General features: G+C 43.5%; 1 protein-coding gene across 2 annotated transcripts in view; it reads right to left on the minus strand.

The window, feature by feature from the left end:
- Positions 1-27,459, minus strand: part of LOC109643409 (voltage-dependent T-type calcium channel subunit alpha-1I-like) — a 146,245-nt gene that overhangs the window by 29,503 nt on the left and 89,283 nt on the right. For both annotated transcript variants that reach the window (XM_069530618.1, XM_069530617.1), the window contains 13 exons: positions 22,617-22,956; positions 22,132-22,538; positions 16,996-17,147; positions 15,504-15,689; positions 14,375-14,492; positions 13,977-14,132; positions 12,093-12,180; positions 11,009-11,175; positions 8,191-8,261; positions 7,456-7,948; positions 7,164-7,264; positions 5,557-5,680; positions 5,075-5,143 (listed from right to left, as the gene is read on the minus strand). In XM_069530618.1, the coding sequence (XP_069386719.1) occupies positions 5,075-5,143; positions 5,557-5,680; positions 7,164-7,264; positions 7,456-7,948; positions 8,191-8,261; positions 11,009-11,175; positions 12,093-12,180; positions 13,977-14,132; positions 14,375-14,492; positions 15,504-15,689; positions 16,996-17,147; positions 22,132-22,538; positions 22,617-22,956 (2,472 nt within the window). The remainder of the gene's footprint in view (positions 1-5,074; positions 5,144-5,556; positions 5,681-7,163; positions 7,265-7,455; positions 7,949-8,190; positions 8,262-11,008; positions 11,176-12,092; positions 12,181-13,976; positions 14,133-14,374; positions 14,493-15,503; positions 15,690-16,995; positions 17,148-22,131; positions 22,539-22,616; positions 22,957-27,459) is intronic.

The raw sequence follows: 27,459 nt of genomic DNA on the forward strand, positions 1-27,459 counted from the left end.
GCTTTGATATTCAGATTTCTTTAGCTCCTCAAACAGGTATTTCAGGGGAAGAGACGAGATTTGGAACAAAGATGTAAGTCAGAAAATATGGGAGGAGGAGGGGAGGAGGAGGAAGAGGAGGAGGTGAGGAGGAGGGGAGGAGGAGGAAGAGGAGGAGGGGAGTGTTAAATCCAAACCCTGTTGCATTTCCAGGGAGATGAAAGTATGGAGGGAGGAGAAGAAAGACAAGCAACAGCTGCTTTATCCCAATATTAGAAAGTGAACGTTTAAAAAGGAGAGGGATGAAGGAAGCGAAGGGAAGAGGGCAAAGAAAAAGGCGATTAAAAGAAAAGCCATTCACACGGTTCGGTGGAAATCTATAACCGCAGAAGAGTCTACGTTCAGATTATGACTCTTGGATTCAGCAGCGATGGATTTTCAGTCGTCTGGGTTTTATTCTGCTCAGATTCAGGTTCAGAATTTCAAGCGGTTCTATTACCTGAAAATCTTTAATCTCTAATGTTCAGAAAACATCACTTTCCCTCAAACTGTCCACTGCTACAGCTCCTCTATTCAGCCTCTGTCTCACAAACAAAAAACACATTAGAGGAAAGAAACACTGATCCAAAACATGAAAAACTCCATGCGCTTTGTTTTCCAAAACAACACCATCGTCATTTCTGTGCAGAATATTCTGCAGCAAGTAGAGCTGATGAACGTTGACATGTTGAAACTTCAATGAGAAGTTTCTGGTCTCCGCTGGAAACCGGCGTCGACTACAGCGGACGAATGTTAAAGAGGCGACTTCCAAGAATCGTGCGGTGATTATTTCACACACAGTAGATTCTCAGCTTCCTTTACTCAACTGAAAGTTGATAGTTAGTGGTTTATACCAACTGATAATCTTTTGAGTCATTAACCTGCGATATTATATCAGCATTAAAATAAGTTTTTTTCCTTACAAAGCCATTCTAACTTAGGCAGCACTTTCCAGAAATATATCCCACATGGGAACAAACAGCGTGAGTGTCGCCACGGTAACTCAAAGTGAGCGACGGTGGCAGCAGCAACTCTGAAAGAAGTCACGTCCGTCCCGAGCGTCGGTGGGTGAAAAGGCACAAACACAGTGTGTGAAGAGAGGATGAACGAAACGGGATGAATGAGTTCTACACAATCTTTCCACGTTTTGTTTTGACAGGCGACGTGGCCAAAAAAACGTTCACTGTGAGAATCATCTGTCCCTGCCGGCGAGTCACCGTCAAATTCCACCAGATAAAGTCCTTTGTCATGTTTCGACAGGCTCGATGCTTCTGTTGGTTATTAATAGCCCCCGGCTGCACCGAAGCCCCTGTGGGACTGTCTGAATGCCGTGAGGCCTCCATTAAGCAGATCAAATATCACCGTGATAAAACATGATGCATGGGAAATCTATAGCGGGTCGATGCCAGCGCTATTATCAAAGCCAGCTCTGCCGCCCTCACACCGCCAGCCGTCCTTTGGCCGACAGGGCGAGCACGTCACATTTAATTCTAATTTAAATTCAACTCTAACACCATCTGCAATTTCACTGAGCAGAAAATGTGGCAATGATTGCTCTTGTCGCTTCAGAGTTGTTTTTCTAATCTGATGTTTGAGACTTTGTGACGCTGCACATGTGGTTAAAAAATGACCAGAATGCATCTGGGTAACTGTCCTCTGCTTTAGTTTCATTCTTTGCTTTATAATTATAGATATTTAGTGAAAGTTTAAACATCAATTTAAAGCAGTGTTTGTGAATGATAAATATATAAATATATTGTCGTGAGCTCTAAAAGTTGTAATAGTGCGAGGTTGTGTTTGTATCAGTGTGTGTTTAGGTCATCAGGTCGTAGACCCGGCCCTCTCCATGTTAGCTAACGGGACATGAACTCAGCTAAAATGTCAAAGTAGATGTCAAATACATTTTTCTCAAAATCTGGTTTCAGTCAGTCGTGCCCAAATTCCAAACAAATCGCGAAATACATGTCGAGGCAGATTTGATGAAAGATTCTCGAGATGTCACGGTCTGTGGTCTGGATGCGTGAATGTGTGTGTGTGTGAGAGACAGAAAGAGGCGGAGTGGAAAACAGCTCGACACGCCGCTCCCTGTTTCTAATTAGACTCTCGTGTTCAAGGCTGGACGCTCTGTGTGCAGGTAACACTGATCGATACTGGGGGACACACTTGGCACTTAAGCCCAGTTAACTGGGCACGGTTTGTCCAACATGGGGACAAAAGCCTTGTCCTAAATTGAGAATACACAGATTTTTGTATAAGTATTTAAGGTTAGAACAAAACGTCCGGGATTTAAATGCAAGTCTTCGAAATGTCCCCAGAAGTGACCTTTGAGTGTGTGTGTGTGTGTGTGTGTGGACAGGAGATGAGGACAGGACGTCGGTGTGATGGAGTGTTTCTCGGAGAGGAAACTCTGTTTAATTATTGCGGTTGTTTAATTAGTGCTCCTCGGAGAGAGAACACGCTGACCAGCAGCAACCAGAGGAGAGAGAGGGGAGGGAGGGAGGGAGGGAGGGAGGGAGGGAGAGTGAGACGCAGAATGGCGAAGAATCCAGTGAGAGGAAAATAATGATGTAATGGTTTTGTACAATGAGAAAATCCAGGAGATGATAATCATAACTGTCCTGCAATGATTTGTCGTTCAATAAAAAACGCAAATAATTAAAAGAAAATTATCAATACCAGTTAAGAAATGAGGATTCATACAGAGAGCACTTCTCTTTGTTCCCAACACACAGCTCACATGGGAATTTATGAGGCTGCTATCGGTAATTAATGATTTTATGACAATAATCTGTGATTCATGTTGTGACGACTCGGTTCATGTCATCAAACTGAGTCTTTTGTTCTTGTTTTCACTGAGAGACGCCAACATGTTGTACTTTTAAGAACAAGAACAAGGTTTAATATTGTTTTTGGATATTGCATTTATCATTGATGATCGCCCAATGGATTATTTTCTGTTTATAATAATCAGGTTTCAGATAAATATTATTTACTTGTGTCAATTGAGAATCTCATCACCATGTTCATTCCTCCGATTTCAAACCCTCAGTAGATAAATCTTATGAATCCACTGGAACTCACTGGTGCTCGTCCATGAGTTACATATACAGTGAGTAATGAGACGTATGATGTTGACCCTCACAATCTGCGACTGCTCATTGTGCGTTAGCGGCAGAATGTATCACGTCTGCGCCTGGAAAACTGGCGCAATACCCCGAGTACATTTGGCCCAGTAAGTGATACTGACATCATATGACTCATGAATAATATGAATATAAATGTGTGTGTTTTTCTACGTTGATCTCCACTGGTCGGTTTTAAATAATCAACATGAGGTCATTGCAGTGGCTGCGGGGATATGAATATGAATATTTAATATTTATGTTATGGCTCTCAGAGTAAATGCCGTCACAAGTATATGAAGACAAATGAGTGTGTAAGTGTTTCATTCACCCACTCCTCCAAGTTCAAGTGAATGTGAACGTATTAAATGAGAGATTTTAATCCGATGCACTTTTTGTGAAATTCTGCAAATACCTCCTCCCTGAGTTAAACGAGCTTCACACCCTGAACGACACAACACTGGTCCAGCCGAAGGTCCCAGAAGCCAAAACAGCGATTTCCTTGACGACATTCATAAACTGTATAAACTAAAGTTATTTTAATCTTTTCAACCCTCTTTCTTTGAGCAATTTATAAATAAAACAGGTGGAAACATCACCTGTTGCATCTCAAACGAGATAATAACTCCTCTGGGACGGTACACCCACATTAAATCACAGCTAACCAAAATAAATCAGGACATAACGAAAGGATGACGATCTGCGTTTTGGTCTTGAGTTCAAATATCAACAGAATCAATGACCTAACCTTGGATTTCCTGCTAAATAAAGGACCAGTGCTTCTACGTATTTATTTTCTGAGTAACTCTGAGAGTCAAACACTGGATGGACGTCAGCGCTGCAGCTCATCGACTGACACACAACATCTGAGATAAGAACATGAGTGGCAGCGGAGCGCTGGGACCACATTTGAGTGTGCAAATGAAGCGCAGCACGGAGAGAGATAACAACGGAGCCCGAACAATTACGGTACAAACAGAGCGAACGATAGGAGACAGATACAGGACTCGGTCTGAAATTACTCAAATGAGAAGCACAGAGACGATAAAGCGAATGAAAATGTGAGCGATTGAAAAGCTGATTGAAGCAAGAGGATGGAAATAAAGATGCTAATAGAAGGAGATGAAGATACAGAAGAGAATGAATAACAAGGGAAGTTCAACCTGGGGCCAGATACATACAGTATATTCGGGCACATGTGAACTGTGGCACCACCACAGCGCCGAGATGATCTGCATATCGCTGTGTTACACATGTCTCCATTATCCTCCGTCATAAATAAATCACTACAGGGTTTCTACCCGATGAGGAGAAAGCCTGGGGACACACGGCCTTTAATAATGGATGATGCCCTGTCTCCTTGACGGAAGATTAGTGGATTAAAAAACAGTATGTGAGTGAGTGTGAGAGTGTGTGTGAGTGTGTGTTTATTGATGGGAAGTCTGGGAGAAACTAAAGAGCGATAGCCTTCTAATTAACTTCATTATCTATCTGGCCATCGCTAATGGGAAATGTGCAACTGATTAAACTGCAGAGTTGTTGAGAAAAGGAAGAAGAAATGGAAGGAGGGTGGAGGAGGTGGAGACACTGACGGTTGGAGATGAGAGAAGAAGAGTAGAAGAGCTAAGCACGGAGGGATAAAACAGAGAGAGCAGAGTAAACCAGACAGGGAATGAAGAGAGGACAGAAGTGGACATGGAGCAACGAGAGGAGATGGAGGATGTAAGAAAAGACGAGAGGGAGGCAGCAGATATCAGAGAGGAGGAGGAGGAGATGAGATATGTACCAGGAGGTCAGGACGAGAGGGGAAAGAGGAAAAGAACAAATGTGAGGTAATGCATAAGAAAGGAGAGAGACGTGGGGGTGATGAGGGAAAGCGAAGAAAGCGGAGGAGGGACACAGGAGGAAGAGGAGGAGAGGGAAGAAGGTTTTACCTTGACAGTCATCTCGGTGACAAATATGGCAGTGAAGATGTAGTTTGAGATGGTGAGAAACAGTCTTTCCTGTAAGAGAAGGAGAAAAGACAAAAACTGAGAGGAAGGAAAAAAGAAGGAGAACAAAAAATCACCGACTCCGTTTGGCTTCGGCAACTTTTGAAAAGTACAATCAGTTCCGCTCAGAAAAAGTTTACTGACGCCAATTGTTCATGTTTTTGCAATTAGAATAAAACCAGAGCTAGTTGCCAAAATCAGAGTTTCGAAGGAGCCGATGTTCTAATAAAACATGAACGCTTCAGGTCGACTGCTTGAAAAGTGGCCGTCAGTCGAGACTCTCTTTGGGAAAGTTGCCTTTTGCCCAAAACGAAGAGGAAAGTGCTGGGATGAAAACAGGAACATCGAAGTTGATTATTTAAATTACAAACAATTAGAATAACGGGTCAGTAAAAAAGTTGGTATTTAAGGTACATGGTACGTACCAGGCTGCCCTGCAGAATCCTCGGCCTCTCCAGAGCCACCGTGATGCAGTTGAGAAAGATGAACGCCAGGACCACGTAGTCGAAGAGCTTGTGAGCGATGATGGACTGACAGAGCAGCCGGAACCTGAACGAGGGACAAACAGAGGTGTTCATTGTAATAACAGACACTCGTGATGAGGCGTGAATGACTCTGAGGTGGAGCTGCTCTTAGCGAACAGACGTCCACGACCAGATCTGAGACGTCACGAAGACACTTTGACGTCAGATCTGGAGCCAGTAAGAACAGAAAGCAGCTCCTGAACAAAGCCCCTCACTGACCTCCGCTCACCTCATCTAAAGAGAGGAGAATACACCTCCTGCAGCACCTCTGGCTGAGGGAATCAATGCGCTAATCCGACTCCTTTTCCTCCAGACCCGGCAACTCTGTCCCTTTATCTATCGATTCAAATCTGGCAACCCTGTCATCTGATATCGATCGCGACCCGCGGCCGCTCTGGCATCGGCAATTATTTTCGCCTGAGACACAACTTCTGGTTTCTGATTGTTTCTCCTTTTGTTTGTTTGTCTGCTTTAATTCTGCTTATCTGCACTCGTTAGGGCGAACGCACACACACACACACACACATATGCCTCCGTGCACTCGCAGACACAAACTGCCGCCGAGGCTAAAGATGCACATATGCTCACTGACTCCCACAAGCACGGGCAGTATGCGAAGTCATCCACAAGCACACGTAACTGCAGATCAGGCCTAACACTGGAGCGTTCACTGCCAACACGCACGCAAACACACCACACACACACACACACACACGGCCCCGGTTTGACAGATGGCACCTGCCAGGATGCCAAGACACAGCCCTGGGGCCTGGCTTCACTTAAGTGGCTATCAGCACGCAGGGAATCGGGGCCTGTGAACGAGTGGATGACTGAGTGAGTTTTCTTTCTCTTCCAGCGATGGATCGAGGGCTGGTGGAAAACATCGTGACACTGACGAACGCAGATGAACACACACGCACTTGGAGCCCGGAGTCAATGTCTTGGAGAAGAAAAATGCTTTGAAGGAAATATAGAGCGACATCACTTTAACGAGCGGCGGAAGACAGCACCGGTTTGACTGTGCAGCTCTACGTTCCTCCACATTATCAGGGCATCTTCTTTCCACACTTGGATTCTCTGCACTTTGCAGAACAGAGGCTCGGTGGGAACACTTTGCCGAAGCAAACGATTACAACAAACACTAGAGATGAAAAACTGTGATTTCACGACGACAGTGACCAAATGAATCAATGCACGGTTAAAAGTATCATTGTGGTATTGTTCAGTTAATATATTAATTAGAAGTGGAAATATTCTGGGATCATATAACCCTAAAATAATAATAATAATATTATAATAATATTCCCTCTGTGTCCATTTATCTAGTGCAAGTTATATCAAATTCATTTATTTAACAACAACACTCTTCTGCATGGTAAATGCTGCTTGAGATATTTAGATCTGGTTTACGAAGTTAAAATTTTCCAATTTGATTTCATGTGAGAAAACAGGAAACAGGAAATCAGGCCCCTGAACCACAAGTTCACCCAAAGATCTGACGCACTCACTTGTTGTGGGGGGAGAACATGTAGACGGACCACTCCTCTCTGGTTTCACACCAGTCGGGCTTGTAGACCTCCATCATCTTCTGGACACGGAAGCAAAGACTCTGGAGGGAGATGAGAGGGCTGTTAGAGGTGTGTGTTAAAATATGAGATCAGAAAACTAATCAAGAAGTGATTATTATCAGGCTACGAGTTCCACGTGGGTCAAACACCAGGACTATAGTACTTATACTCAAAGACAGAGTGAGTGAATAAAGGAGAAATCAATGACGGGTGTAGATTTGTTGCGGCTCACATAGTCCGTCTCTTCATCCAGATCTGTTCTGTCTTTTCGTGCGTTGACTTGAGGGTAAACCTCAGTCATCAGATGGGCGTGGGGACCCGGAGTCTTTCCGTTACAGTCTCGGTGGTCCGTTCCAAAACCACTACCGGCTCCGGACCCTCCTGCGATGGAACCCCCTGCCCCGGACCCACTCCTCCTCCCGGGGTCTACGTGGACAGGGGGCAGGCACGGGGGCTGTCCGCCCGCCAGAAGAGCGTCAGGCAGCTCCAGGGAGAGAGCCCGTCGATCCCTCTTTGCAGAAAAGTGTCTGGAGAGGAACAGCGGAGGCGGGTGATGCGGCAGGAGAGGATGATGGGAGTGGGGTGGGTGGGAGAGCAGGGACTCCTGCTCGGCGGCATAGGTGTAGGAGTGGGGGGAGCGGGTGCTGTGCAGACGGAGGCTGCCTCCGACCAGAGGAGCTCCACCAAACCTGTAGCTCCTCCGACCGAGACTGTTGGAGCTGGATCTACAGAGGAGATTAAAAGTATAATTTAGAATTTGATTAAATATTCATGAATAACGGATCAATGAAGAGACAATCAACAGTATTTTACATGTTTAGCGTTAAGTCATGAAGGTGATCACATCATAAAACAACAGCGAGGGCTCGGTGCTTTCATGTGGCTAATAAAAGGCTTAATGAAGGTGTTAAGAATTCATTAAGGCGGGAGCTGGAATCAGTGGCGGACAGTAAACTTAATTCTCTACCTGCGGCTCCACGCAGACTGTGGAGGGAAAGGGCGCCCCCAATTGTGGTAGTTGGAACTGCGGCCGTGGCGCTGCAAGAGTCACAAAGCAGTTCAGAGTTAAAAGTGATGTCAGAGTTTGATATGGACAGTTAAAAGTTATCGATACAAACATGTTTCCTTTATTTGTTTATTTCCTTTTGTAAGTTTTTTAATTGTTTTAGATTTAATCTTATGTGCCTTGAGTTTTTGTCTTCTTTTAGTGGTTTAACGTCTTTGGCTTCTCCTGCAGGGGTTCTTCTTTACTTCTGAATTTTTCTTAATGTGAGTAAATGTAGGCGTAAGTGTTTCTATGTACAAGTAAGCATGTGAATCTTTTTATAGAAGCTCAACCGTCTCGTATCCCGGTCTTTTTCAATCTGTTCAACCTGTTTTTAAATGTGGGCGAGTAAATGACTGGTACTTACAAAAACTTTTCACCTCTCAGCAAAAACCCAGAATAACATTTTTTTTTTTTGCCTTTTATTTATGGAGATAAAAACTTCTACTGGACATTTAATGGACGGTCACATCAGCCCCAAAGGTTTTCATTGCAGCCACTGATTCTGTGTCACGGCTGCCAGCGGAAACAATCTACTGAACCGATGCCAAACTTATTTCTTAATTTACACGCCCACATTTTTAAACATAGGGCCGAGCAGTCTTCATACAGGCAGTGAATGCACCATGGACAGAATCTGTGAATAGGAAATATAAACTGGGCTTTTCAAAAAATGAGACTGCCGTGCACTCAGGGGGTTGACATCAAGTTTAACATGCAAACCCGTGAGTGGCAGTTCCACTTAAAGGAACATAAACAGCTCTGTTTGTTTCCACATGTCTGATCCTTTCAACACCACGGAGCTAATTATATGTTTTACTCTTGGAAACACACGTCACCACTCAAAGCCTGAGCCGCTGCCATGTATCAGAGAATGTATGGAGCCGTCTCTATAGAAACTGTAATGAAGTGTGCACGCTGGATGTCAAATAACACTTGGGTCCGCACAGACAGGAGCGCACTGCAGATCATTTGTTCCTCAGTAAAAATGAGACAGAGCGTCCAGAGAGACTCAAATACTGTCCAAACATACAGAAGGTACTGCAACTTTCTCTTTATCAACCACATCACACTATGAATACATGAAGCAAATATCTCCAGATAAAATGTTGAGTAAGATTGTTAAGAAATTTAACCATGAAGACTTTTCCTTTATTTTGAAATGATCTGTTAATATATATTAATAAAAAAGAGTTAAATAAATGTGACAGACTTCAGCTCGCATGTAATTCTGGATCCATTTTTAATATTTGATTTCATATTTCTAATCTTTCCTTTTTCTTTTCATTCAATTTTTACCTCTACAGAGGAAGCCTGCTGCCTCCTGTTCGTCACCGAAGCGCAATGAATTCTGGGATAGGCTGGCCCTGAGAGGGATCCGCCCGTTGGATCCTTTGTTGCTCGGGGGAAGAAATGAGGCGTTTCAAGGAGCTTTTGAAATGGGAAAGTGTAGTTGTGTTGTTGAGGCAGTGGCTCCTCAATTGGGACACAAGCTCATGTGTCAGATTTGTTACAGATCCAAATAAAAGTTTGGATCTAGTGGATTTTCCTTGTTCTCAATTTCATCTGGATCGTAATTATTTCATCATAATCTATTCACTGTCTGGCCGATCCCGTGAGACAAACAACCCGAGCAAAGCTGAGAGCGCATCACACTGATGAATTAACAGACCGATGCATCAAGTTTCATCTGCGTCCAACCAACTGAGTCTGACGTAATTTATCAGACAGAGAAATAAACAAACCACCGGGCGAACTGATCATAGTCCAAAGATGATAAAACACGAATCAGAGCGGGCTGATGTTTAAAATGCAGAAGAACATTCTCCGTAAACAACCGTGTCGCTTTTATCCTGAAGCGTTTTTTTGGTTTGAGCGTAAACGACGACTTCTGGTATCGACATCTTCGCCTCCTGCTCTGTTTAACATAAAAACCTCGGAGGTGAGCGTCGCTAAACTACAGCTTCTCATCCCTCGGTGTTTTTTATCGTCCTGTCTATGCTTCACCTCTCCCGTCTCGCTCCTTCACTATACCTCCTCTGTTCTCTCTCTCTCTCTCTCCCCCCCCCCCCTCTACTTCTCTCTGCCGTTTCTTTTTGCTGCTCTTGCGTTCGCTGTGGATAAACAGAGGATAGGAACAGTCAATTAATAGAAGTTGCCATGGCAACCGTGTAGAAATGGTTCAGCCGCTCTCTCCTAAGGTTTCGGTTCAATAGGCACAACACTGGGGCGCACGTACTGTGTTTTCGTGAGTATACGTGTACGCTGCGGTGTGCGGGGCGCAGCGACGATCACAACAGAACATGGAGGAACAGACGAAACCTACCGCAACACAAGATACGTGTCGCGTATCAGTTCCATCAGTGTTGTCCAACTTTCTTTTCAGGCACGAGAGGTAACTCTCCTCACCTTTCATTTCTTCTTCACCCCTCTTCGGTTTGTTCACTGGTTTGTTTGTATGACTGTTTATTCGAAAGCAAGATTATAGAGGATGATTCCACAAAACTTGGTGAGGGGATGGGTCAAGAGTGAAGCTGCTAGATGTCCGGGCGGATCCGGATCAAGTGGGTGGATCCGGACATTTTTTACTTTCTTCTTGATTGTTTCCCGCGGGGAATAAATCTTAAAACTTGATGAAATGGAACTGATATCTATGAGCGTGTGCAATTAAGCGCAGCTGGATTTAATTGAAGGGGACTTGATGGAGATATAAGTGCATGTGCCGTGTCTGAATGAGTACCAGAGAGAGGGAGCGTCTCTCCAGGCTGCTCTTGCCCAGGCTCATCACGCTGCTCTTCCTGGACTCGACGGTGAAGCTCCGCCTCTCGGAGGAGTAGGACCCTCTGGGTGCTGAGAGGGCGCCCAGCTCCAGGTGGCCGTTGGGCGTCAGGGTGCAGATCCTTGGGTCTGGAGGGAATCGGGACAAGTTTTATTTTTGGTCAGCCCTGATATGTCACTGAAACACCTGCTTACACCCACATTCTGAAATACTTCGATATGTAGTTCGACATGTTCAATCAGCTCATTCATTGTTTTCTGTCCATATATAAAGAAAGCAGAGCAGGTTTGATCTTCTGCTGACAGAGATCACATGTCCTCTGCATCAGAAGCCCACTCACACTGTCTGGAAGTGATTCCTCCAGACTCTGAACTCATGTTTAATCTTCTCTGTACTCTGGGTTTGTTGACGGAGGCTGAATATCTGGAACAGGTTCATTGTGAGCTCTGGATAAAGATAGATCTCATTCATATTTGAAGACCGCTGGCTGTTCTCCAGTTATCTGCAAGTTTGTAAGCCCCTGGCACGGAGTCGTGTCTTACTTTTGGTTTTTGTGGATTGAGCACATCCAGCCTTTATTATTTTGAACAAGCCTCGCAGGGAAAGAAAGACTTAAATGTGAGATGCAAGCAGAGTGTCGGGCATCTTGTTCTGTTTTGACATAAATAAGAAAATCTCTGGTTTGCATTGTGGTGTTAGTCAAACTTAAACACAGACATCCAGGGAGTTTCCATTCAAGAAAAACAATTGAAAATGGCGAATTACACTGTTGGAAATCGTGCTTTGAATTTGTATTTGTTTATGTCCCTGTGTTTGTGACACTTTAAATGAATGCATTGCTTTTTTTGGCTGATGCTGACATTTACATTTTTTATTTTTAGGGAAAGAATTATCTTTACTTGGTTACTTGGTTGAAAAACTTCAACAAATACTTTAATATACACCCAATTTCCAGGGTAGGAGGTTCAGCTTGAATTTCTGAAACTGAAGAAGTTAAATTGGCAACTGGGTGTTAAAGGCTTTGGAAAGAAACATGTGGTCTCACCAGACAACTTAATGGAGTCGTGCCTCTCGCTCTCGTCAAAGTTGGAGGAGGAACGGTCGTCATCCGAATAAGAACGATTGGCATCACCCTGGAGATGAAGAGGCGAGAAACGAAGAGACCAAAGAGAGAGGGACAAAAGGTAGAATCCATTACACAAGGCTTGTGTTACTTGAGTGACTCGTGACCTTTAATCTGCGGCGTGACACCGGTTCAAGTCCCTGCTCCCTCCCACCTACGACCAGCTCCTGATGATGTCTTTTTCGTGGCACAGATCTGTGTTGTGGTCTTTCATGATTCGATCAGTGGAACCTCAATCTGACGACACTCTACTCTAGCGACCCCACAGATCTGCTTCAAACCGACGAGGTTTCCTCTTCAGTCGTCACGATGGGAAAATCTGGAGTAAACTGAATCCATGATCCCTCGTGTGTCTCAGTAGAAGACAGAGAGCGGATGAGCGGAGGATGATGGGAGAGATCGACAGAGTGAGAGAGAGACGGAGCGAAAGAGTGACGGCTGTGCTTTGTTCCGCCGTTTTCAGAAAGATCAATCAAAAGCTGATTTGTGTCCGTGTTTCTCCACCAAGACGCAATTCACAGCTACACGCCAAGAATATGATAATGCTGTGATCGGCGTATGAAAAGTCAATTGGGTTATTCAACCACTCTGCAATTTTCCAATGATAAGTCTGCCAGTTGACAGCAGTATTTTCCACTGGGATGGATAACTTACTGTTGTTTCTAAGGCACCGTGATTATGTTATGACAGCTCATACTACCTCTGATAAATAACTTTAAATAATATGTGCTGCCAATACAGTGATTATTATTTCTACAGGATATAACAGCTTTGATTACTGAGGCCAATTATACTTTTACATTTTTTTTCCCTGAGGGGAATTGTGCTCGCTGTATATTGTGTTTCATAGGTTTGTTTTAATTCATGATTTTCTAATTCAGTCTAATTTGATAATATGGTTTTGAATAAAGTAAGAAGTGTAATATTATAATTTGGTCAGTTTAATTTAGCTGTGGGCTATACATCCGTTTATTTATTTACCTTACCAACCATATTTATTTATTCACTGGATATTTTGAGAACTTAGAACCACGGGAGGTCGTTCTACATCGGATACTAGAAGTTCCTGCACTTTCATTAACGATGAACACACGATAATCACTTAATAATCATTTTTAACAGCAACCTTTGATTCAGATTAGCTCATTATGAGGCACAATGGAAGGTTATCTTTTCAATTTTGTATGGTTTAAAGGTGTATTAATATCAAAGTCACACAAACTGCTAAAGTCAGGTTACATAGTATTTAATGATTACTGGTTCACTGGATGAGAACGTGACTGATATACTGAATTTCCCACTTCCAACATGAGATCGCCCCATTATCAACTCAGCACCGAAGGATGAATTATCTGCTTCAAGAAACAGTGAAGTCTAGACGAGCATCTGGTGGTTTAGTCTATTAGGATCAGTAACTCTGCTCATATCAATCTGCTCCGTTCTGACATTATGGAAATCAGCAGGACACAAGAGCCCAGAATGATTTAAGCCTCAAAGGCCTCAGCCAAAGGTTAAGATCTGCTGTTTGCACAGACAGATGGACGTCAGCTGTCCACGGAAAAAGACGTCATGTGAAAGATGATGGGATGGATGGAGAGAATGTGAAAAACTGAGCTAGGAAAAGTTTGCACACAACAGCCAAACTGCAACGAAGAGTTCAAGGGGAGACAGTGACTCCACTTGAATCTGACAGTTTAACATCTTCATCACCACATCTTTCATCAGACCTAAGTTAAAATCTGGACACTGAGGAAATAAGCTTACGTCCTGCAGTTTGAAACCCCGAGGCAATACTTGTCCCCTTACCTCTGCCTGAAAACCCTCAACCAAGATGGCCACCAGCAGGTTGAAGAGGACGTAGTTTCCAAAGGTCATGAGGGCCACAAAGTAAAGAGCTGCAAGTGGTGAAGTAGCTGCCATACCATTGTACAAAACCACGTTCCAGTCCTCCTGGGTCAGAATCTGAGGGAATGCATAGATAAAAACAAGCTAAAATAGTAAAGAAGAAGACGGCTTAAGATATTTATTAATTTAAAATCAATATAAATATGAGATAATATATTTAAGAGAATGTGCTGCCACAGAAATGCAGGTAAGTCATCTGCATACGTTTATAAATGTTGGTAATTTGTGGAGTAGAAGTGCAGAGATGTGTGTTCACGTATTCGTCTGCAGCTTTATCCAAACACTGAAGTGTTGTTTACCTGGAAAACAGTGACAATGGCCCAGAGGAGGGAGTCAAAGTTTTTCCTGTCTGGAACTGTATCACCCGTCTCTGTCTTAAGACTGAACTTACAGCCGAAGATGTGCATCCCCAGGATACTGCAACACAACAACAGAGCCTCCGATTAGGTCCAGGTACCATATTTAATCATTTATTACGTATTAGCAGCTGTTTTTGCACTTTCTTGTCACGGATTATGAGGATAAATGTAAGAATGTGACTGAGCCTCAAAGCCCAGTTACATAAGATGCTCTCTGCTTCAATGGCTTTGTTATCACAGTAAAGCACCACACTTATCATGTAAAGGCGATGGAATAGGTCTTTTGATTTGCAGTTAATTGCACGCAATTGTGATATGGATAATAATTCTTTGCAGGGCATCAAATAGTTTTAATAGAGCACCCAACTGTGAATACTATTAGTAAAAGTGATTGTAACCAGCACCTGAAAACAACATTGTCATGAGCAATCCTGTAAAAAGCCAAGTTATCAATCATTTTAAGAGCTCAGACTTTTTCCAGAATGCAGACATTTCAGACAAAGTTGCTCGGTATGTACTTTAAATTGAGTGAGTCATATCGGAATAAGTGCTTGAACTTGTCAATTGATCTTTGGTGCGTCTGAACACACAAATACAGATTTGTGATTACCTCAGGGTTGTTTCCTCTTATTCAATCAAAGGGCCGGGCTCGAGTGGCAAGTATAAAATGAAAGGGACGGAAACAAAGACACTGAGGCCTTCGGCCGCTGATTATACACTGAAGAACCTTTTATGTTTTCAGAGTGCTGTCATCACAGTGCTCGAGCATCTTCAAATGTTATTTAAGTGTCTGCTTGTTAAAACCTAACAAGTGTCTGCTCATCATTTTGCACCTGGGGTTAATAGCTGCTGCGAAACACTGTGACTTGCATTTCAATCGCAACTGTTGAGCGGGTGCACAGGACTTTACAAAGACACAGGCCAGCACAGACAAAAGCACATAAAAGCACAAGGCAAAAGTAGGAGCTCTGTCTTTTCTACCTCCCTGAAAAAACACTGTTGAAAGACAAAAGCTTCATGAATGATCATCAGGACAAGACACTGGCAGCACGCACATGTTTAACCTCACCTGAAGATGAAGATGAAGAGCATGAGCAGCATGCAGAAGGTGGCCACGTTGTCCATGGTCTTCATGAGGACGACCAGCTGTCTCCTCAGTGCCGGCATGAACCTCACCAGCTTCAGGACCCTCAGCAGCCTGAAGGTCCGCAGCACAGACAGGCCGCCATCGGACTGGCCGACGATCTCACACACACTGATCAGATAAACACGGAACACAAACACAACCACTCATAAGAGAATTACAAGAAGTCCTGATCTGCACCATTGACACAAATGTAAACAAAGTAGCTGCAAACAATTCTCACTTCTGCATGTCAGAGCTACACAACAGAGGAACTGAAGCTCTTGAGAACGGTGAACATGAAAGAGGCATGAGCCTTCTTTTATCATATGACACAGTAATGCATCCACTTACTAAAGACATCTGAAGCTCTTACTTAAAAACCTTAACAATTGCTTGTTTGTTACTGAAGAGCAATCACAAAACAGAGATCACAGGAGTCTTTCCCTTAAGGTCTGCGGGGCATTCAACATGAAAAACTGTCCTTAAAGAAATGTGTCTTCTAATGGAGGTGGCTCCACTCAGTGCATCAAAATAGCTTCGGCAATGCTTGAATAGGAGAAGCTTTACAGAGCAGCTTCGTATGAATGGCTGAGGACATTCAGACGGATCAGCGAGACATAAGAAGACAGACGTAGATATGTTCAATCAACGGGGATCTTCTGTGACGGGCTGCACATTTGATCTTGTTCAGTTTTACTTGCTTTGATGTGTATTTGATCTCAGGGTTATAATGGGGATCACAGACAACGGAGCTCAGCCAAATGAAATGGAAAAAAAAACACAAAAAAACACCAGCAGATCAAAAGCATAGCCACTCACCTGAAGCTCAGCACAACAGACGACAAACCTGGTTGGCTGCTGTCTGACTTTGGCATTCACTCACATACAAACAGGCGACACATTTTCACTTGGCAGGAAGTGGATGACAGTTTGACAAAGCATGACGTGAATAATTTAACTGCAGGTTGTTTTTCGATAATGATCGGGGGAAACTGAAAAAGCATGTATTCGAATTACTGTAAATCTGTACATGTGTCCTCGTTTTGTCTTTTTCTGCCAAAACAGTATATTCAGGACACTTATAGCTTGTAGTTCTACTCTATATGTGTATTTTTACCACTGAATTATATTAAATAATCCTAGTGATGTTTTCACCAGCGTGTTTCGTCTAAATTGGACAATATTGTTTTTTTAACCCGAGAACGAGGCCTTTACATTTAAATATGTTATATTTATATCAGGAGTGAGTCCCTTCTACAGAGGCTGCCATGTTTTTTACAGTAGTACAACCTTTTGAGTTTTTATGACAACTGAAGGCCGCCACAGGTTCTCTTTCGTGTTCGGAAGGGGAGGGTGAGGGGCATTCACTTAATTCTACAAACAGAATCTTTAAGTAATCAGAGTGAATCCAGGGTTTAAACAGATTCAGTTGTACCTTATGATGACGATGACCCCGTCAAAGACATTGTAGGGGTTTCGCAGGTAGTTGAAAGAACCGAAAGCCGTGAGTTTGAGGATCATCTCCAGGGAGAACATGCTGGTGAAGACGATGTTGCAGATCTCCAGAACATTGGTGAGCTCATCTGGCTGACGGAGCACAGAGACAAATAAAAACGAGAGCAAAGGGAAAGTTAACAAGCAGAAAGATAGATTTTCACAACCCGGCTCAAAAGAGAAGATGACAAATTTATTTAAACAAAACAGGACAGGAACCACAACCCAATGTGTGTCCGCAAACAAAGGGATGCTGCCGTCGGGAGTCAGGGGGAGACAACCTCGTCCCCTCAGAGAGCGCAAGAGAGAGACACACGAATGAGGCGAGGCCTTTTAAAGGGCAGAGCACACCAGGCCCAGGTGTGCACTGATTGTAGCCGACGTCACCTCCACCTAGGGCTCAGGGAAAAGAAGAACAGGTGGAGGAGGTCCTCACAAGATGAATAGAGTTTTACAAAGGGAGAACTTGCTTCTGTTGCATCCTGACAGCTAATTAGGCAAACAGGCACCAGGGTAACAGCTATATTGTTGTATACTGACTTATCATTTATATAATTACTATTCCAGGCCATTTTTGACCTATGACTTTTTGGCGTCAGCTCAACTTTATTCAGGGGTGTCGCCTCCCTCGAGGGACGTGGTCCACAACCCCATTGTCCACGAAGACCACCTGTCCTGCTCTTATCACTGCTTCCTTAGCAACCTCGTGTGCCTTTGCTTGCTCGTTAGTTTTCCTGCCCCTCCGTTCAGCTGCATTTGAAGGAGCTGAGATGAAGCCTAGTCGTGCCACTGTGATGCAATCAGTCTTGAAATGCAGCCTCCAAAGAATGTGGCCCCTGAATTGAGACTCACTTTACGGATTGTAAGCCTGTAACCAAACCGTAAAACTTCTGTAATTAGCATTTTAACAGGTTGACGATAATATTAGTTTGTTTGGGTAAGAGTTAATCAACATCGTGCATGCCAAATTTAGCTCGGTAGGTTAGCATGGTAACCTCTGGCTAGCACACAAGTGTGTTTCCACACAATCTTTTTCTTTTGTTCAATGCTGTCTCGACTTCCTGAGATTGGTCTAAAAGTCCCAACTATCCACCTCTGCACCTCTTTTGGTCAGACTAAAGTTTGGTCCTTAGATCAGAATCAAAGTCCTTAGGTCAAGACCAAACAAGGTTGGTGTGAAGGCACCTGTTTGCACTGGAGAAGGGAAAAGTTTGACCTGTTTGTGATATTAAATGACGCAAAGGTTCATCAGAAAATCACAAACCATAACATCTGCGTTTAGGCTCTAAAACAGCTCAGAATTAGGAAATAAGCTAGAAAAAAAATGAAGAAAGTGATTTGAATAAAGAAACTGAATAGAAAGGAAATGAGCGAAAGGAAGATTATCTAAACGGTGTAGAAGCAAAGAAACAAAGGAGGAAATAAACTGTGATTGCGGACGTTATCTGCAGGAACATCATGGTCACTGATAAACAGCTGCAGTCACGACTTGTCACTCGGTAGTTGTCGAACACAAATATTCTGTACACACAACTGATTTAACTGTATTTCATAGCAAGAAATTAAACACCGTCACATTTCCTTCCATCTGTTTACTGATCTTTTCTTTTTCTTTGGCTGGTTATCCGCCATTTGACTCCGCATTGATCGAAAGGTCCAAATCGATTAGTGGACGGCAAAAGCTTTAACACACAACAACCCACACGAGCATTAACGACAAATACACTGACAAGCAATAGAATACCTGGCATATTATTCAAATATTGTCTGCTCTGCTCGTCCACATCCCTCCTGTTTGCTCCTCTCTAACTCACACATAACACATTTTGTCATCAATTATGGATGCTGCAGATGCTTCCATTAAACAGGTTCAACATTTTAACTCCCTGCACCTCGGGAAACAAATTGCTCCCAGGAATGGTCTGGAAATCTCTGGTGTAATAAATCCACAGGAAAAAGCAATTGTTCATTTAATAGAAATTAGCACTTCTGCACAGGAAGGATTTAATAAGTCCACTCAGTCTTGTTAACACTTTGGATGTATTTTTTTTCTGCTATATGGCTTTGCAATATAATTCAATTCATGTTACTAGCTGTCACTGTCATGTTGTTAATGCGAATCAGTGTCTGTCTTTTCAGCTGCTTTGACATTATTTGAGTTCTTTCCCCCCTTAAGTCTGTCGGCCTCTGTCTGTCTTGGCTCAATAAGGGAGAACACACACACATACACACACTGACAGACACACACACACACACACAAACACACACAGAGCTAAATTTAGCCCAATCATGATTTCCAGCTCATCACTATTCCACACGGCTCCTGTGTAACTTCAACAATGACACTTCTGACATTTCTCCGCCCCAGAATGAATGAGCACTGTGTGTGTTGTGCGTTTAAACATCTATCTGTGTGTGCAACTTTGTGTGTTTGTACCGCCGCATGTATGCATGTGTGTGTTTGTCGGTACTAATGAGTGTTTAGCAGTGTGAAAACACTGGCTAATGATGCGTGGCCACCAGTGTCGGTAACGATGTGACGGCCGACCGCTGTTTGCAGACCAGCCGAACAGCACAGGCAGCCCCTGGAGATCCATTACAGCAGACCTGGGAACAGATCTGAGGACTTGGTTTTTCTGGTTGGCTGATGTATGGAATAAGATAACAAGAGCGGTGATTGACTCACAACGGATTTAGGAAACTGAACATTCAATACTTAAAATATGAAAATGAGCTAAATAACAATATGGTAACTTAAAAACCAAAAGTCCTAATGCTTTAAGGTTCACGTCGGTGAAGGCAACTGGTGTGTTCATGCTTGCAGCAGCTGGACAAATAATATACGTAAACTGTGCCTTTATACACGATGATAAATTACTTACTTACATGCATTGATCATCTTTTAACGTCTATCAAGAACAGCCTCACTGGAAACCCCACAACAAAAAGTACAGCACAAAGTACAGTGTCTCAATTTCTGCCATGTTCAAATCCTTGTGTATTTTCTGTGGTTTCATTTACTCTCGTCCCCAATTCTAATTTTAGTTTTGAATTCTATGACCTACATTTTTGCTCATCAAAATAAAATAAACTCGAATTTACATACAACACTCCTCCCCGCAAAGATTCTGAAACTATGTGGGTGTTGCTGAGTAATTTTACTGTGACCACGGCTACACAGCTCACATCAATCTGGCGATTTCTCTTTCTTTCAATCTTTTATATTCATTTTGGCAGAGAAAGACAAGCGTTTAGCAGCGATGTTTGATCTCTATCCATCCCCGTCAAATCTCCAAAGTGCCCGTCACACTTCTGCATTTTTAATTCCCAACCAGATGTTAAATCCTCTGAAGTGTCCTCTCACCTGAGCGATCCATCCTTTTCAGCAGAGAATACAACGTCCCGAGAGTTATGATCATAGTCGTGATGTCAAGAACAATTTATGATCCATTCTGAACTGACGGGAGTCCTCTGCATGATGGAACTTTGAACGTTAACTGCATCCGTGTCGATTAAAAACAGCCGATTTATTGTCTAAGCTTCCAATCATTCATTGTAATCAGGAGATTAAAAACTATTAAAGACGTGACTTGTTTTGCAAAAGGGCAAAGAACTGTTTCCTCTCCCGACTAATAAGGGAAATTATTCCTCGATAAGTTTTATTTTTAACCTTGTTTTCAGCAGGCACTCCACCAACTGTCTGTCTAACATTTTCACTTCTTTCCAGATGCATAATTCTACAATGACGACGATTGTTGTTACTACAAATATATTCACACAGAGATTTGCTCAAAATATGAGCCGCTCATGTGGCAAACTATTTTCCAGAGTGAATATTTAAATCTTCAATGAGAGAATACGACATTGTGGAGTTGCTTTGTGGCAGTTTAAACTATATATCTCATTACATCGGTTCATTATTAGAGGTTGTATCTCTGCAACGTGAAAAAAAATGTAGTTGGTTGGCATTCCCCCCATTTCACAACACTTTTGTTTGTTGTTGCTTCTTAACAGAGTCGTTGGTGGCATGTATCTGAAATTCAAGCACATGCATTTGACTTTCGTTTCCCACTCTGCTTCTCACACCAACACGACCATTGTTCCAACAGACGGAGGCATGACTCCAGTTTGTTAAACAGCGCACACATTCCAGCTCGCTACTTCCTCCCCATTAAAGAAGCAAAGTCTCTCCCCGCCTCTCTTCTTCTGTCTCTCTATTTTTAGCCGCCCCTGAGATGAGAGACGACCCACCACTGCGGCGGTGGCAGGCGTGAGTGGGCGATGGCATAGTGAGAGTGAAAAATATTGATAGAAAGACAAAGATTGCACAAAGCTGAGCGACACAAAGAGACAGGAAACGAGGAGAAAAAGGGAAAAAATAAGTGGAAGTTAAAAAGGCACCAAGTGCATCGTTGGTTATTGTTAGGAGATCTTTGGGAATGTGATTCGAGGTTCTAGAGGTTCTACTAGAGGTTCTAGTCGCCTTTCAAGACCAAAGGTTTTCTAAAAGCTCCCAGATGTGGACCAAGCTGATTAAATGGAGCAGTATCACCTGTAGTCGTAGTCAAAGGGATAATCATAGCACAAGAGGAATACATTTCAACAATGGCCAAACTTTTTAAAGAGAAACTTGTGAGTTAGTAAGAAACTACAAGCATTGATATAACGTTACTTCGCCAGGCAAAGGCAAACTCATTCTTCTTCCAACGCTGAGGCTCATTTATGCTCTTAAGTGGATGTACTGCTTAACAACAATAGCAACGTAGAGGAGTGGTAGTAAATGACAGCTGCATAGTTAGAAACAGACGCATCTCTTTTCGTACATAACGGCAGCGTAAATGATTCTCAACCTGCGAGCAGACATTCATTCTTTTGCCCAGACAGTCACATTACACAGGGCAGAAGAAGGAAAGGTCCTGTGAAAAGAGAGATAGAGTTCCTTGCTTTTAAGAAAAGTCTTTGATTCTAAAGCAGGCATGGACTTATACCTGATTTCAGCATGAACAGAGAATGACAGAGAGAATGCAGAAAAGAAAGAGAACATAAGAACGAGAGGGAACAGTGGGGCTGCCCTTACCTGCTCATGGTGTTCGATGCCCATGCTGATAGTGTTGATCAGGATGGCGATCATGATGCCTCGGTTGAAGTACTTGCTCTCCACAATTCCCCACAGCTTCATCCTCGTCTCGCACCACAGCTCCTTGCAGCGTTTCTTAGGACTACAGCCCCCACAACCCCTTGCACCATCCTCGTCTTCCTTGCCCTTCTCATTATCACCAGCTTGTACCCCCTCCCTGTCCGTCTCCTCCACAGCGCCCTCCTCTGACTCCCCACTGGTCGCACTGCGAACCGGTCCAACGCCGTCAGCGAGTGACAGGGCCGCGGCACACCGCTGGCAGCCTTCAGATGCAGAGGTGGCGGTGAGGGCCATGGGTTGACCGGGTGTGGCGTGGTCAGGTTTATTACGGTGGGGACAGGTAGGACCTGGAATGGAGGATGTTGAATTGTTGAAGTAGATAAACCATGCATCTAGTACTGTCTTCGAATATCAAATGTACATACCGTGCCGCAGTACTGCTCTCCTCTCACGTCCTCCTCGTCCATTGGCCTTCCTCTCCCTCCTTTCTCCTCCTCCCCTACCTCTTCCAACGCCTCGGAAGCCGCGAGGTTTCCCCCGCAGGGTGTTGAAAAGGGCGATGGTTTGTCTCCTGGCCTTGCGGATACAGTGGCAGACCAGCTGGAAGAGCGCTTCGTAGCAGTCCCCGGGTTCACTGGCAAGGGTGGAGGAGGACGAACACCGTGCCCTCTGCTCCTGCATCAGCTGGTGCTCTCTCTGCTTGGTCTCTGAGAACTGGGTGGCGATGACGACCAGGCACAGGTTGATCATGAAGAAGGAACCAACCTTGGAGGACAGGAGGCACAAAGAGAATTAGAATGGTTGTGCTGTTTCATATTCTGTCCACTGCTGAGTATGTGCTTCAGTTCCCAGTGTCTTTTAAAATGTCACCATCTCCTGACTTATAAAGACGGCTTTAGATTTCCTGGGATTCTAATCTGAATTTTGCTCGCTAAGCCTTTTTCGGGGGGTACATTTTTACTGAGGGTATGAGTTACACAGCTTAAATCACATGCACTTGCAGCTCAACTCTCTCAGTGATTGAGAGGTCAAAACTTTTTTAAGTAATTGTACGTCAGCATTGTCTGACTGCTTGGATCCCGATGGCTTATCACCCAAGGAGGTTCACAAGGACGCTCTGATTCAATCAGACACGTGGTAATTTTACTCACACAATACTTGGGGTTAGATGTCATTCCTCTAAAATCAAAACAATCAGTTTCAAAAGCCTATTTGTGATGTGAACATAAAACCAGCTGGTAAACAGACAACTGCAACACTTGGCATGAAATTGCCCTGGACCTGTATTTTCATCTGTTAGAGGTGAACGTGTGCCATCGTCTAACAACAAATAAAGGACGTTTAGCCAGGTGGCTTGAAGTTATAGAAATTGTAGAAGCCTAGCAGTTGTAAATATTTAGTAGCATAATGAAAACACTTATTACAGGTGAAGTATATTCGCTTGTTTCTTTGGGTTGAAACATTGAGAAATGTATTAACTCAACTCGCAACTCTGTGACCTAAATATTTCTCCCACTGAAGAAGAAAAAGAGAAAATCCTTTGAGAGAGATGGAGAGGGGGTGATGTGGAGTATGTCGATCACATGATGTTTGTGGGTCTTTAAATGCCCCGACACCCTTAGACACAGTTGTTGCTCACATTGTGTATTTACTGGCAGAGGGATCTGATTTCCATTTCAGTTCTTTGTAGCTTGTGTGAAAGAGTTGTCGTTCCCTTCTTCCTTCTCTTTTTGAAGACATTTGAATCTCTGCAGGTGGTTTTGCTCCTTATCTGGTAAACTGTGTCTGTCAATGCTCGTTATACCCACGTTAAGTTCCAGAACACTTTCAGAACTTCACTCTTGTTTCAAAGCTAACGAGGGCAAACATGTCTCACAATTTATTCTAGATAATTTACCACTATGCAGATGCTCGTATTTATTTAAAATGCTCGTGTTTGGAGACGATTGTGTGATGGCAGCACGGGCAGCTGAAGCCCGGCCTTGAGAATGGTTATCCTTGGTTAATAATGAAACAGCTGTTAGCAAAAGAAAGTCTTGGGAGACTTAAGAGTAACGTTGAAAGTCCGGGAACAGAAAGGTCAGAGGAGGAAAAAAAAAAAATCCCTCTCCCTCATTCATCAGCTCTTTCTGTTCCTGTTGAACTTACTGGATGTTGTTAACTGAAACCTGGTCCTGTGCCTAATGGAAAACAACGACGCCAAGCTTTTGAACCTCTCTTGCAGCAATTGCTTAAACCTTTATTCCGAATTATTTCTTGGTGTCAGGACAGAGAGGTATGTGCCCTTGTTGCACGGCTGCATGTCTAATTGTCTTACTTCTTGCTCACTTGGTGTTTCAGGCTCTGACATGGACATAAGAACGACAGAGAAAAAGAGGGAGGAAGAAGAAAGGCAAGGTCACTGAGCGAAGCAGCACTGATGTGGAAAAAGAGGAGGAGAGGGGAAGCGAGAAGGCAGAGAGGGGGATGAAGTCTAACGCTCTCCGGGCTGCGATCAATAGTGATTGTGAAGCCTGATAACCCCGTTGTGCTCTCCATCTGAACCCTGGTGACAAAGACTGTGGAAAAGCAGGATGAAGTGTGCGTGTGCAGGCGAACACACAGAAAGTGTGCGTGTCTGTGTGTGTCAGTGTGTGTTTTGTGCATGTCATTGATCCAGCGCTGTGGTCAGACTGGCTGGTTTTCATGCCAGCTCTCTGGACTCACAGACTGAAAGGAAGGCAGCGAGTCCCAGCGGCCCTTCAGCACCCTCACTGATCCCATCAAATATTTATACTCACACTCTGCTGGAGCCACTGAAATACAATTAGATCAGAGCGTGTGAGTCTGTGAGTGTGTAGTTTTTAGCGTTTGCAGCCGAGTGACAAAATGACTCTGTGTGTGTGTGAGACTCTGCCAAGAGAATGTGTAGATGACAGCGAATGGAGAGTTTGAGGCTCGGCAGGAGAAACAGAGACGCGCCCCAAAGTTTGACTATAAGAATTTAAATGAATCCTCAATACCACGGCTCCACTAATCGATATTTTTTAACAAGGAATCCAATAAATGTGCAGAGGGTGGCTGTGTCTCAGGAGGCAGAGCAAGTGGTCCACTAATTAGCCGGTTCGTGGTTCGAATCCTGCAGCCAGAATGTGGAAGTGTCCTGGGGCAAGGCACTGAACCCTAAGTTGCCCCTGTGGGCTGTTTGTGTGTGAATGGGACATTTTCTTGCTTTAACCCCCGAGAAAAGTATCTGGAACATTTTTCAATGAGCCTGTTTGAGAATACAGCCGTAAATAAAATGTCAGCAACATTAACAGCCAACGAGTGGGAACGTTGGAGACTTTTCTGATGCTGGATAAAACAAAAAGAATAGACATATATCAGGATGAAAAAGAGGCGTCGTGCTGTGTGTAAATGGAACCTCACTGGTTTATGATTGACCTCCAGACATCACCTACTGCTTCACTGATTCACGGGTTCTGGGGACGAGTTTGATTAACAGGTTCCATCTGGATCTGGTTCCAGGTTGATAAAATACCCAGATTCATTAAGCTCCGAGGCCAACGGATCCCCAGTCGAGTCATAATCCTCTGTTTGGTCAGTCGCTCTGACAGAACAGACACACAAACTCATTATATACACACACTAAAGCACAGGGACAAACACGGCAGACCAGCTTTAACCGCTCCTGAGTCAACAGAAGTCTTGCAGAAAGCGACAGACGTGCAAGAGGCTTCATGGTGAAGGAGAAATTAACAAATCCTTTATTTGACAATATTTAATGTCAGAGAAGGAACTTTCAATTATCTGCTCTGTCGGCAGCAACGAGTTCACCTTCAGGTAATGTCAGGTGCATCGTCCATACACAACATCAGCAGTTTAATTAGCTGATACTCCCTTGATGATATTTCAATATGAACTAATAAATACTGTGTTGAATGTTTTGAATACCGTCTTTGAGAAGCTGTTGACTGAGACACAGCAGAGATGATATATATTTCGCCCGACAACACTTCACACTTCACACGACCATATTGTTAAATATTAAATTATTCAGATTTTGTCTTGATACACATTTGAAATCTGTTGTGTTGCTGTGCTGAGGGAAATTAAAACATTTTTAAACGATCTTTATCACAGTAATTAACCTTATTAACCAACAAACAAACCACTTAAGTGGATTCGATAACTGGATTCAGAGTCTATAAAAGGCTATTGAACCCCGTTGTTAATAGGTTGTTTAGAAATGTAATTAAGCGCTGGAGCTTATGGATGTAGCGTATTTCATTTAAGCTTAATTTAAACTTGAAATCAATCAAATCAGTGCATTATACTCCTTTACTTCACGTACGTCACATCACAGGGTCATTGATGGATCTTCTGTATCAGATGCTACATAGACTGAATATAAAGATGGATGAAAAAGTAAATCCAAAGTGTCAGTATAGGTCAAAACCCTGCCTCCTCCATGTTAGAGTATTGGACACGAACAAAAATGAAAAAAGTTACTTAAGTTTGGTTTTAATTTGTTATTGGATGATATAAAAATCATCATGATTGACAACCGAGGCCGACTCGTGATTGGTTGAGTGTATCGATGGATTCTGCCCCCCCCCCCCCGATCATAGGCCTATTTTGGCTTCCTCTCTGGATAGTGGGAGGAAGTAGAAACATTCTGGTGAAAGTTAATAGCATCAGCACAGGGTGGTGCATGGCGGACGTGTCAAATTAAGAGGCGCGCACCACTGTGCCGCTCCGCAACAAAGCAGGTTGGAGCTGGTATTTCTGGATGTTAAACCTTAATTCCACCGGGCTGAGCTATTTTCTATGCAAAGCCTTTAATTCCACTGAGTCCTTTTGTCTAAACTGCTCTACATGACGTTAATCAGCACAGAGCAACAGCTTTAACTCTCTCCATCTTTATCGCACTTTTTTCATCTGTCTCGCCATCTGTCCCTCTGTCTCTCCATCTCACAGTTTTCATCTAGCTCCCTTCTTGCTCCTCATCCCACTCTGCCTCTCTCTCTCAGTGAAATTCAATTTCACACATCTAATCTGCATGAATGCAACGTGAGTGAAATTGACAAAGCAACTCGAAGCAACCCTCTGTCTCCAGCCCTTTGTCTGTGTCTGTCTCCGTCGCTCACCCTCTTCCATCGCTCCATGGGACACGTCTCTGGAGTCCTTGCAGCTGAGGGGAGGAGGATGCTGCACAGACTGTTGAACTTCACGGAGCTACAGCTCCACAACTTACTCGACAAACAGTGGATCACTTCCAGGAGATTT

Source organism: Paralichthys olivaceus, chromosome 8 (genome assembly GCF_024713975.1).
Source record: "Paralichthys olivaceus isolate ysfri-2021 chromosome 8, ASM2471397v2, whole genome shotgun sequence".
In the NCBI taxonomy this organism is placed as follows: Eukaryota; Metazoa; Chordata; class Actinopteri; order Pleuronectiformes; family Paralichthyidae; genus Paralichthys; species Paralichthys olivaceus.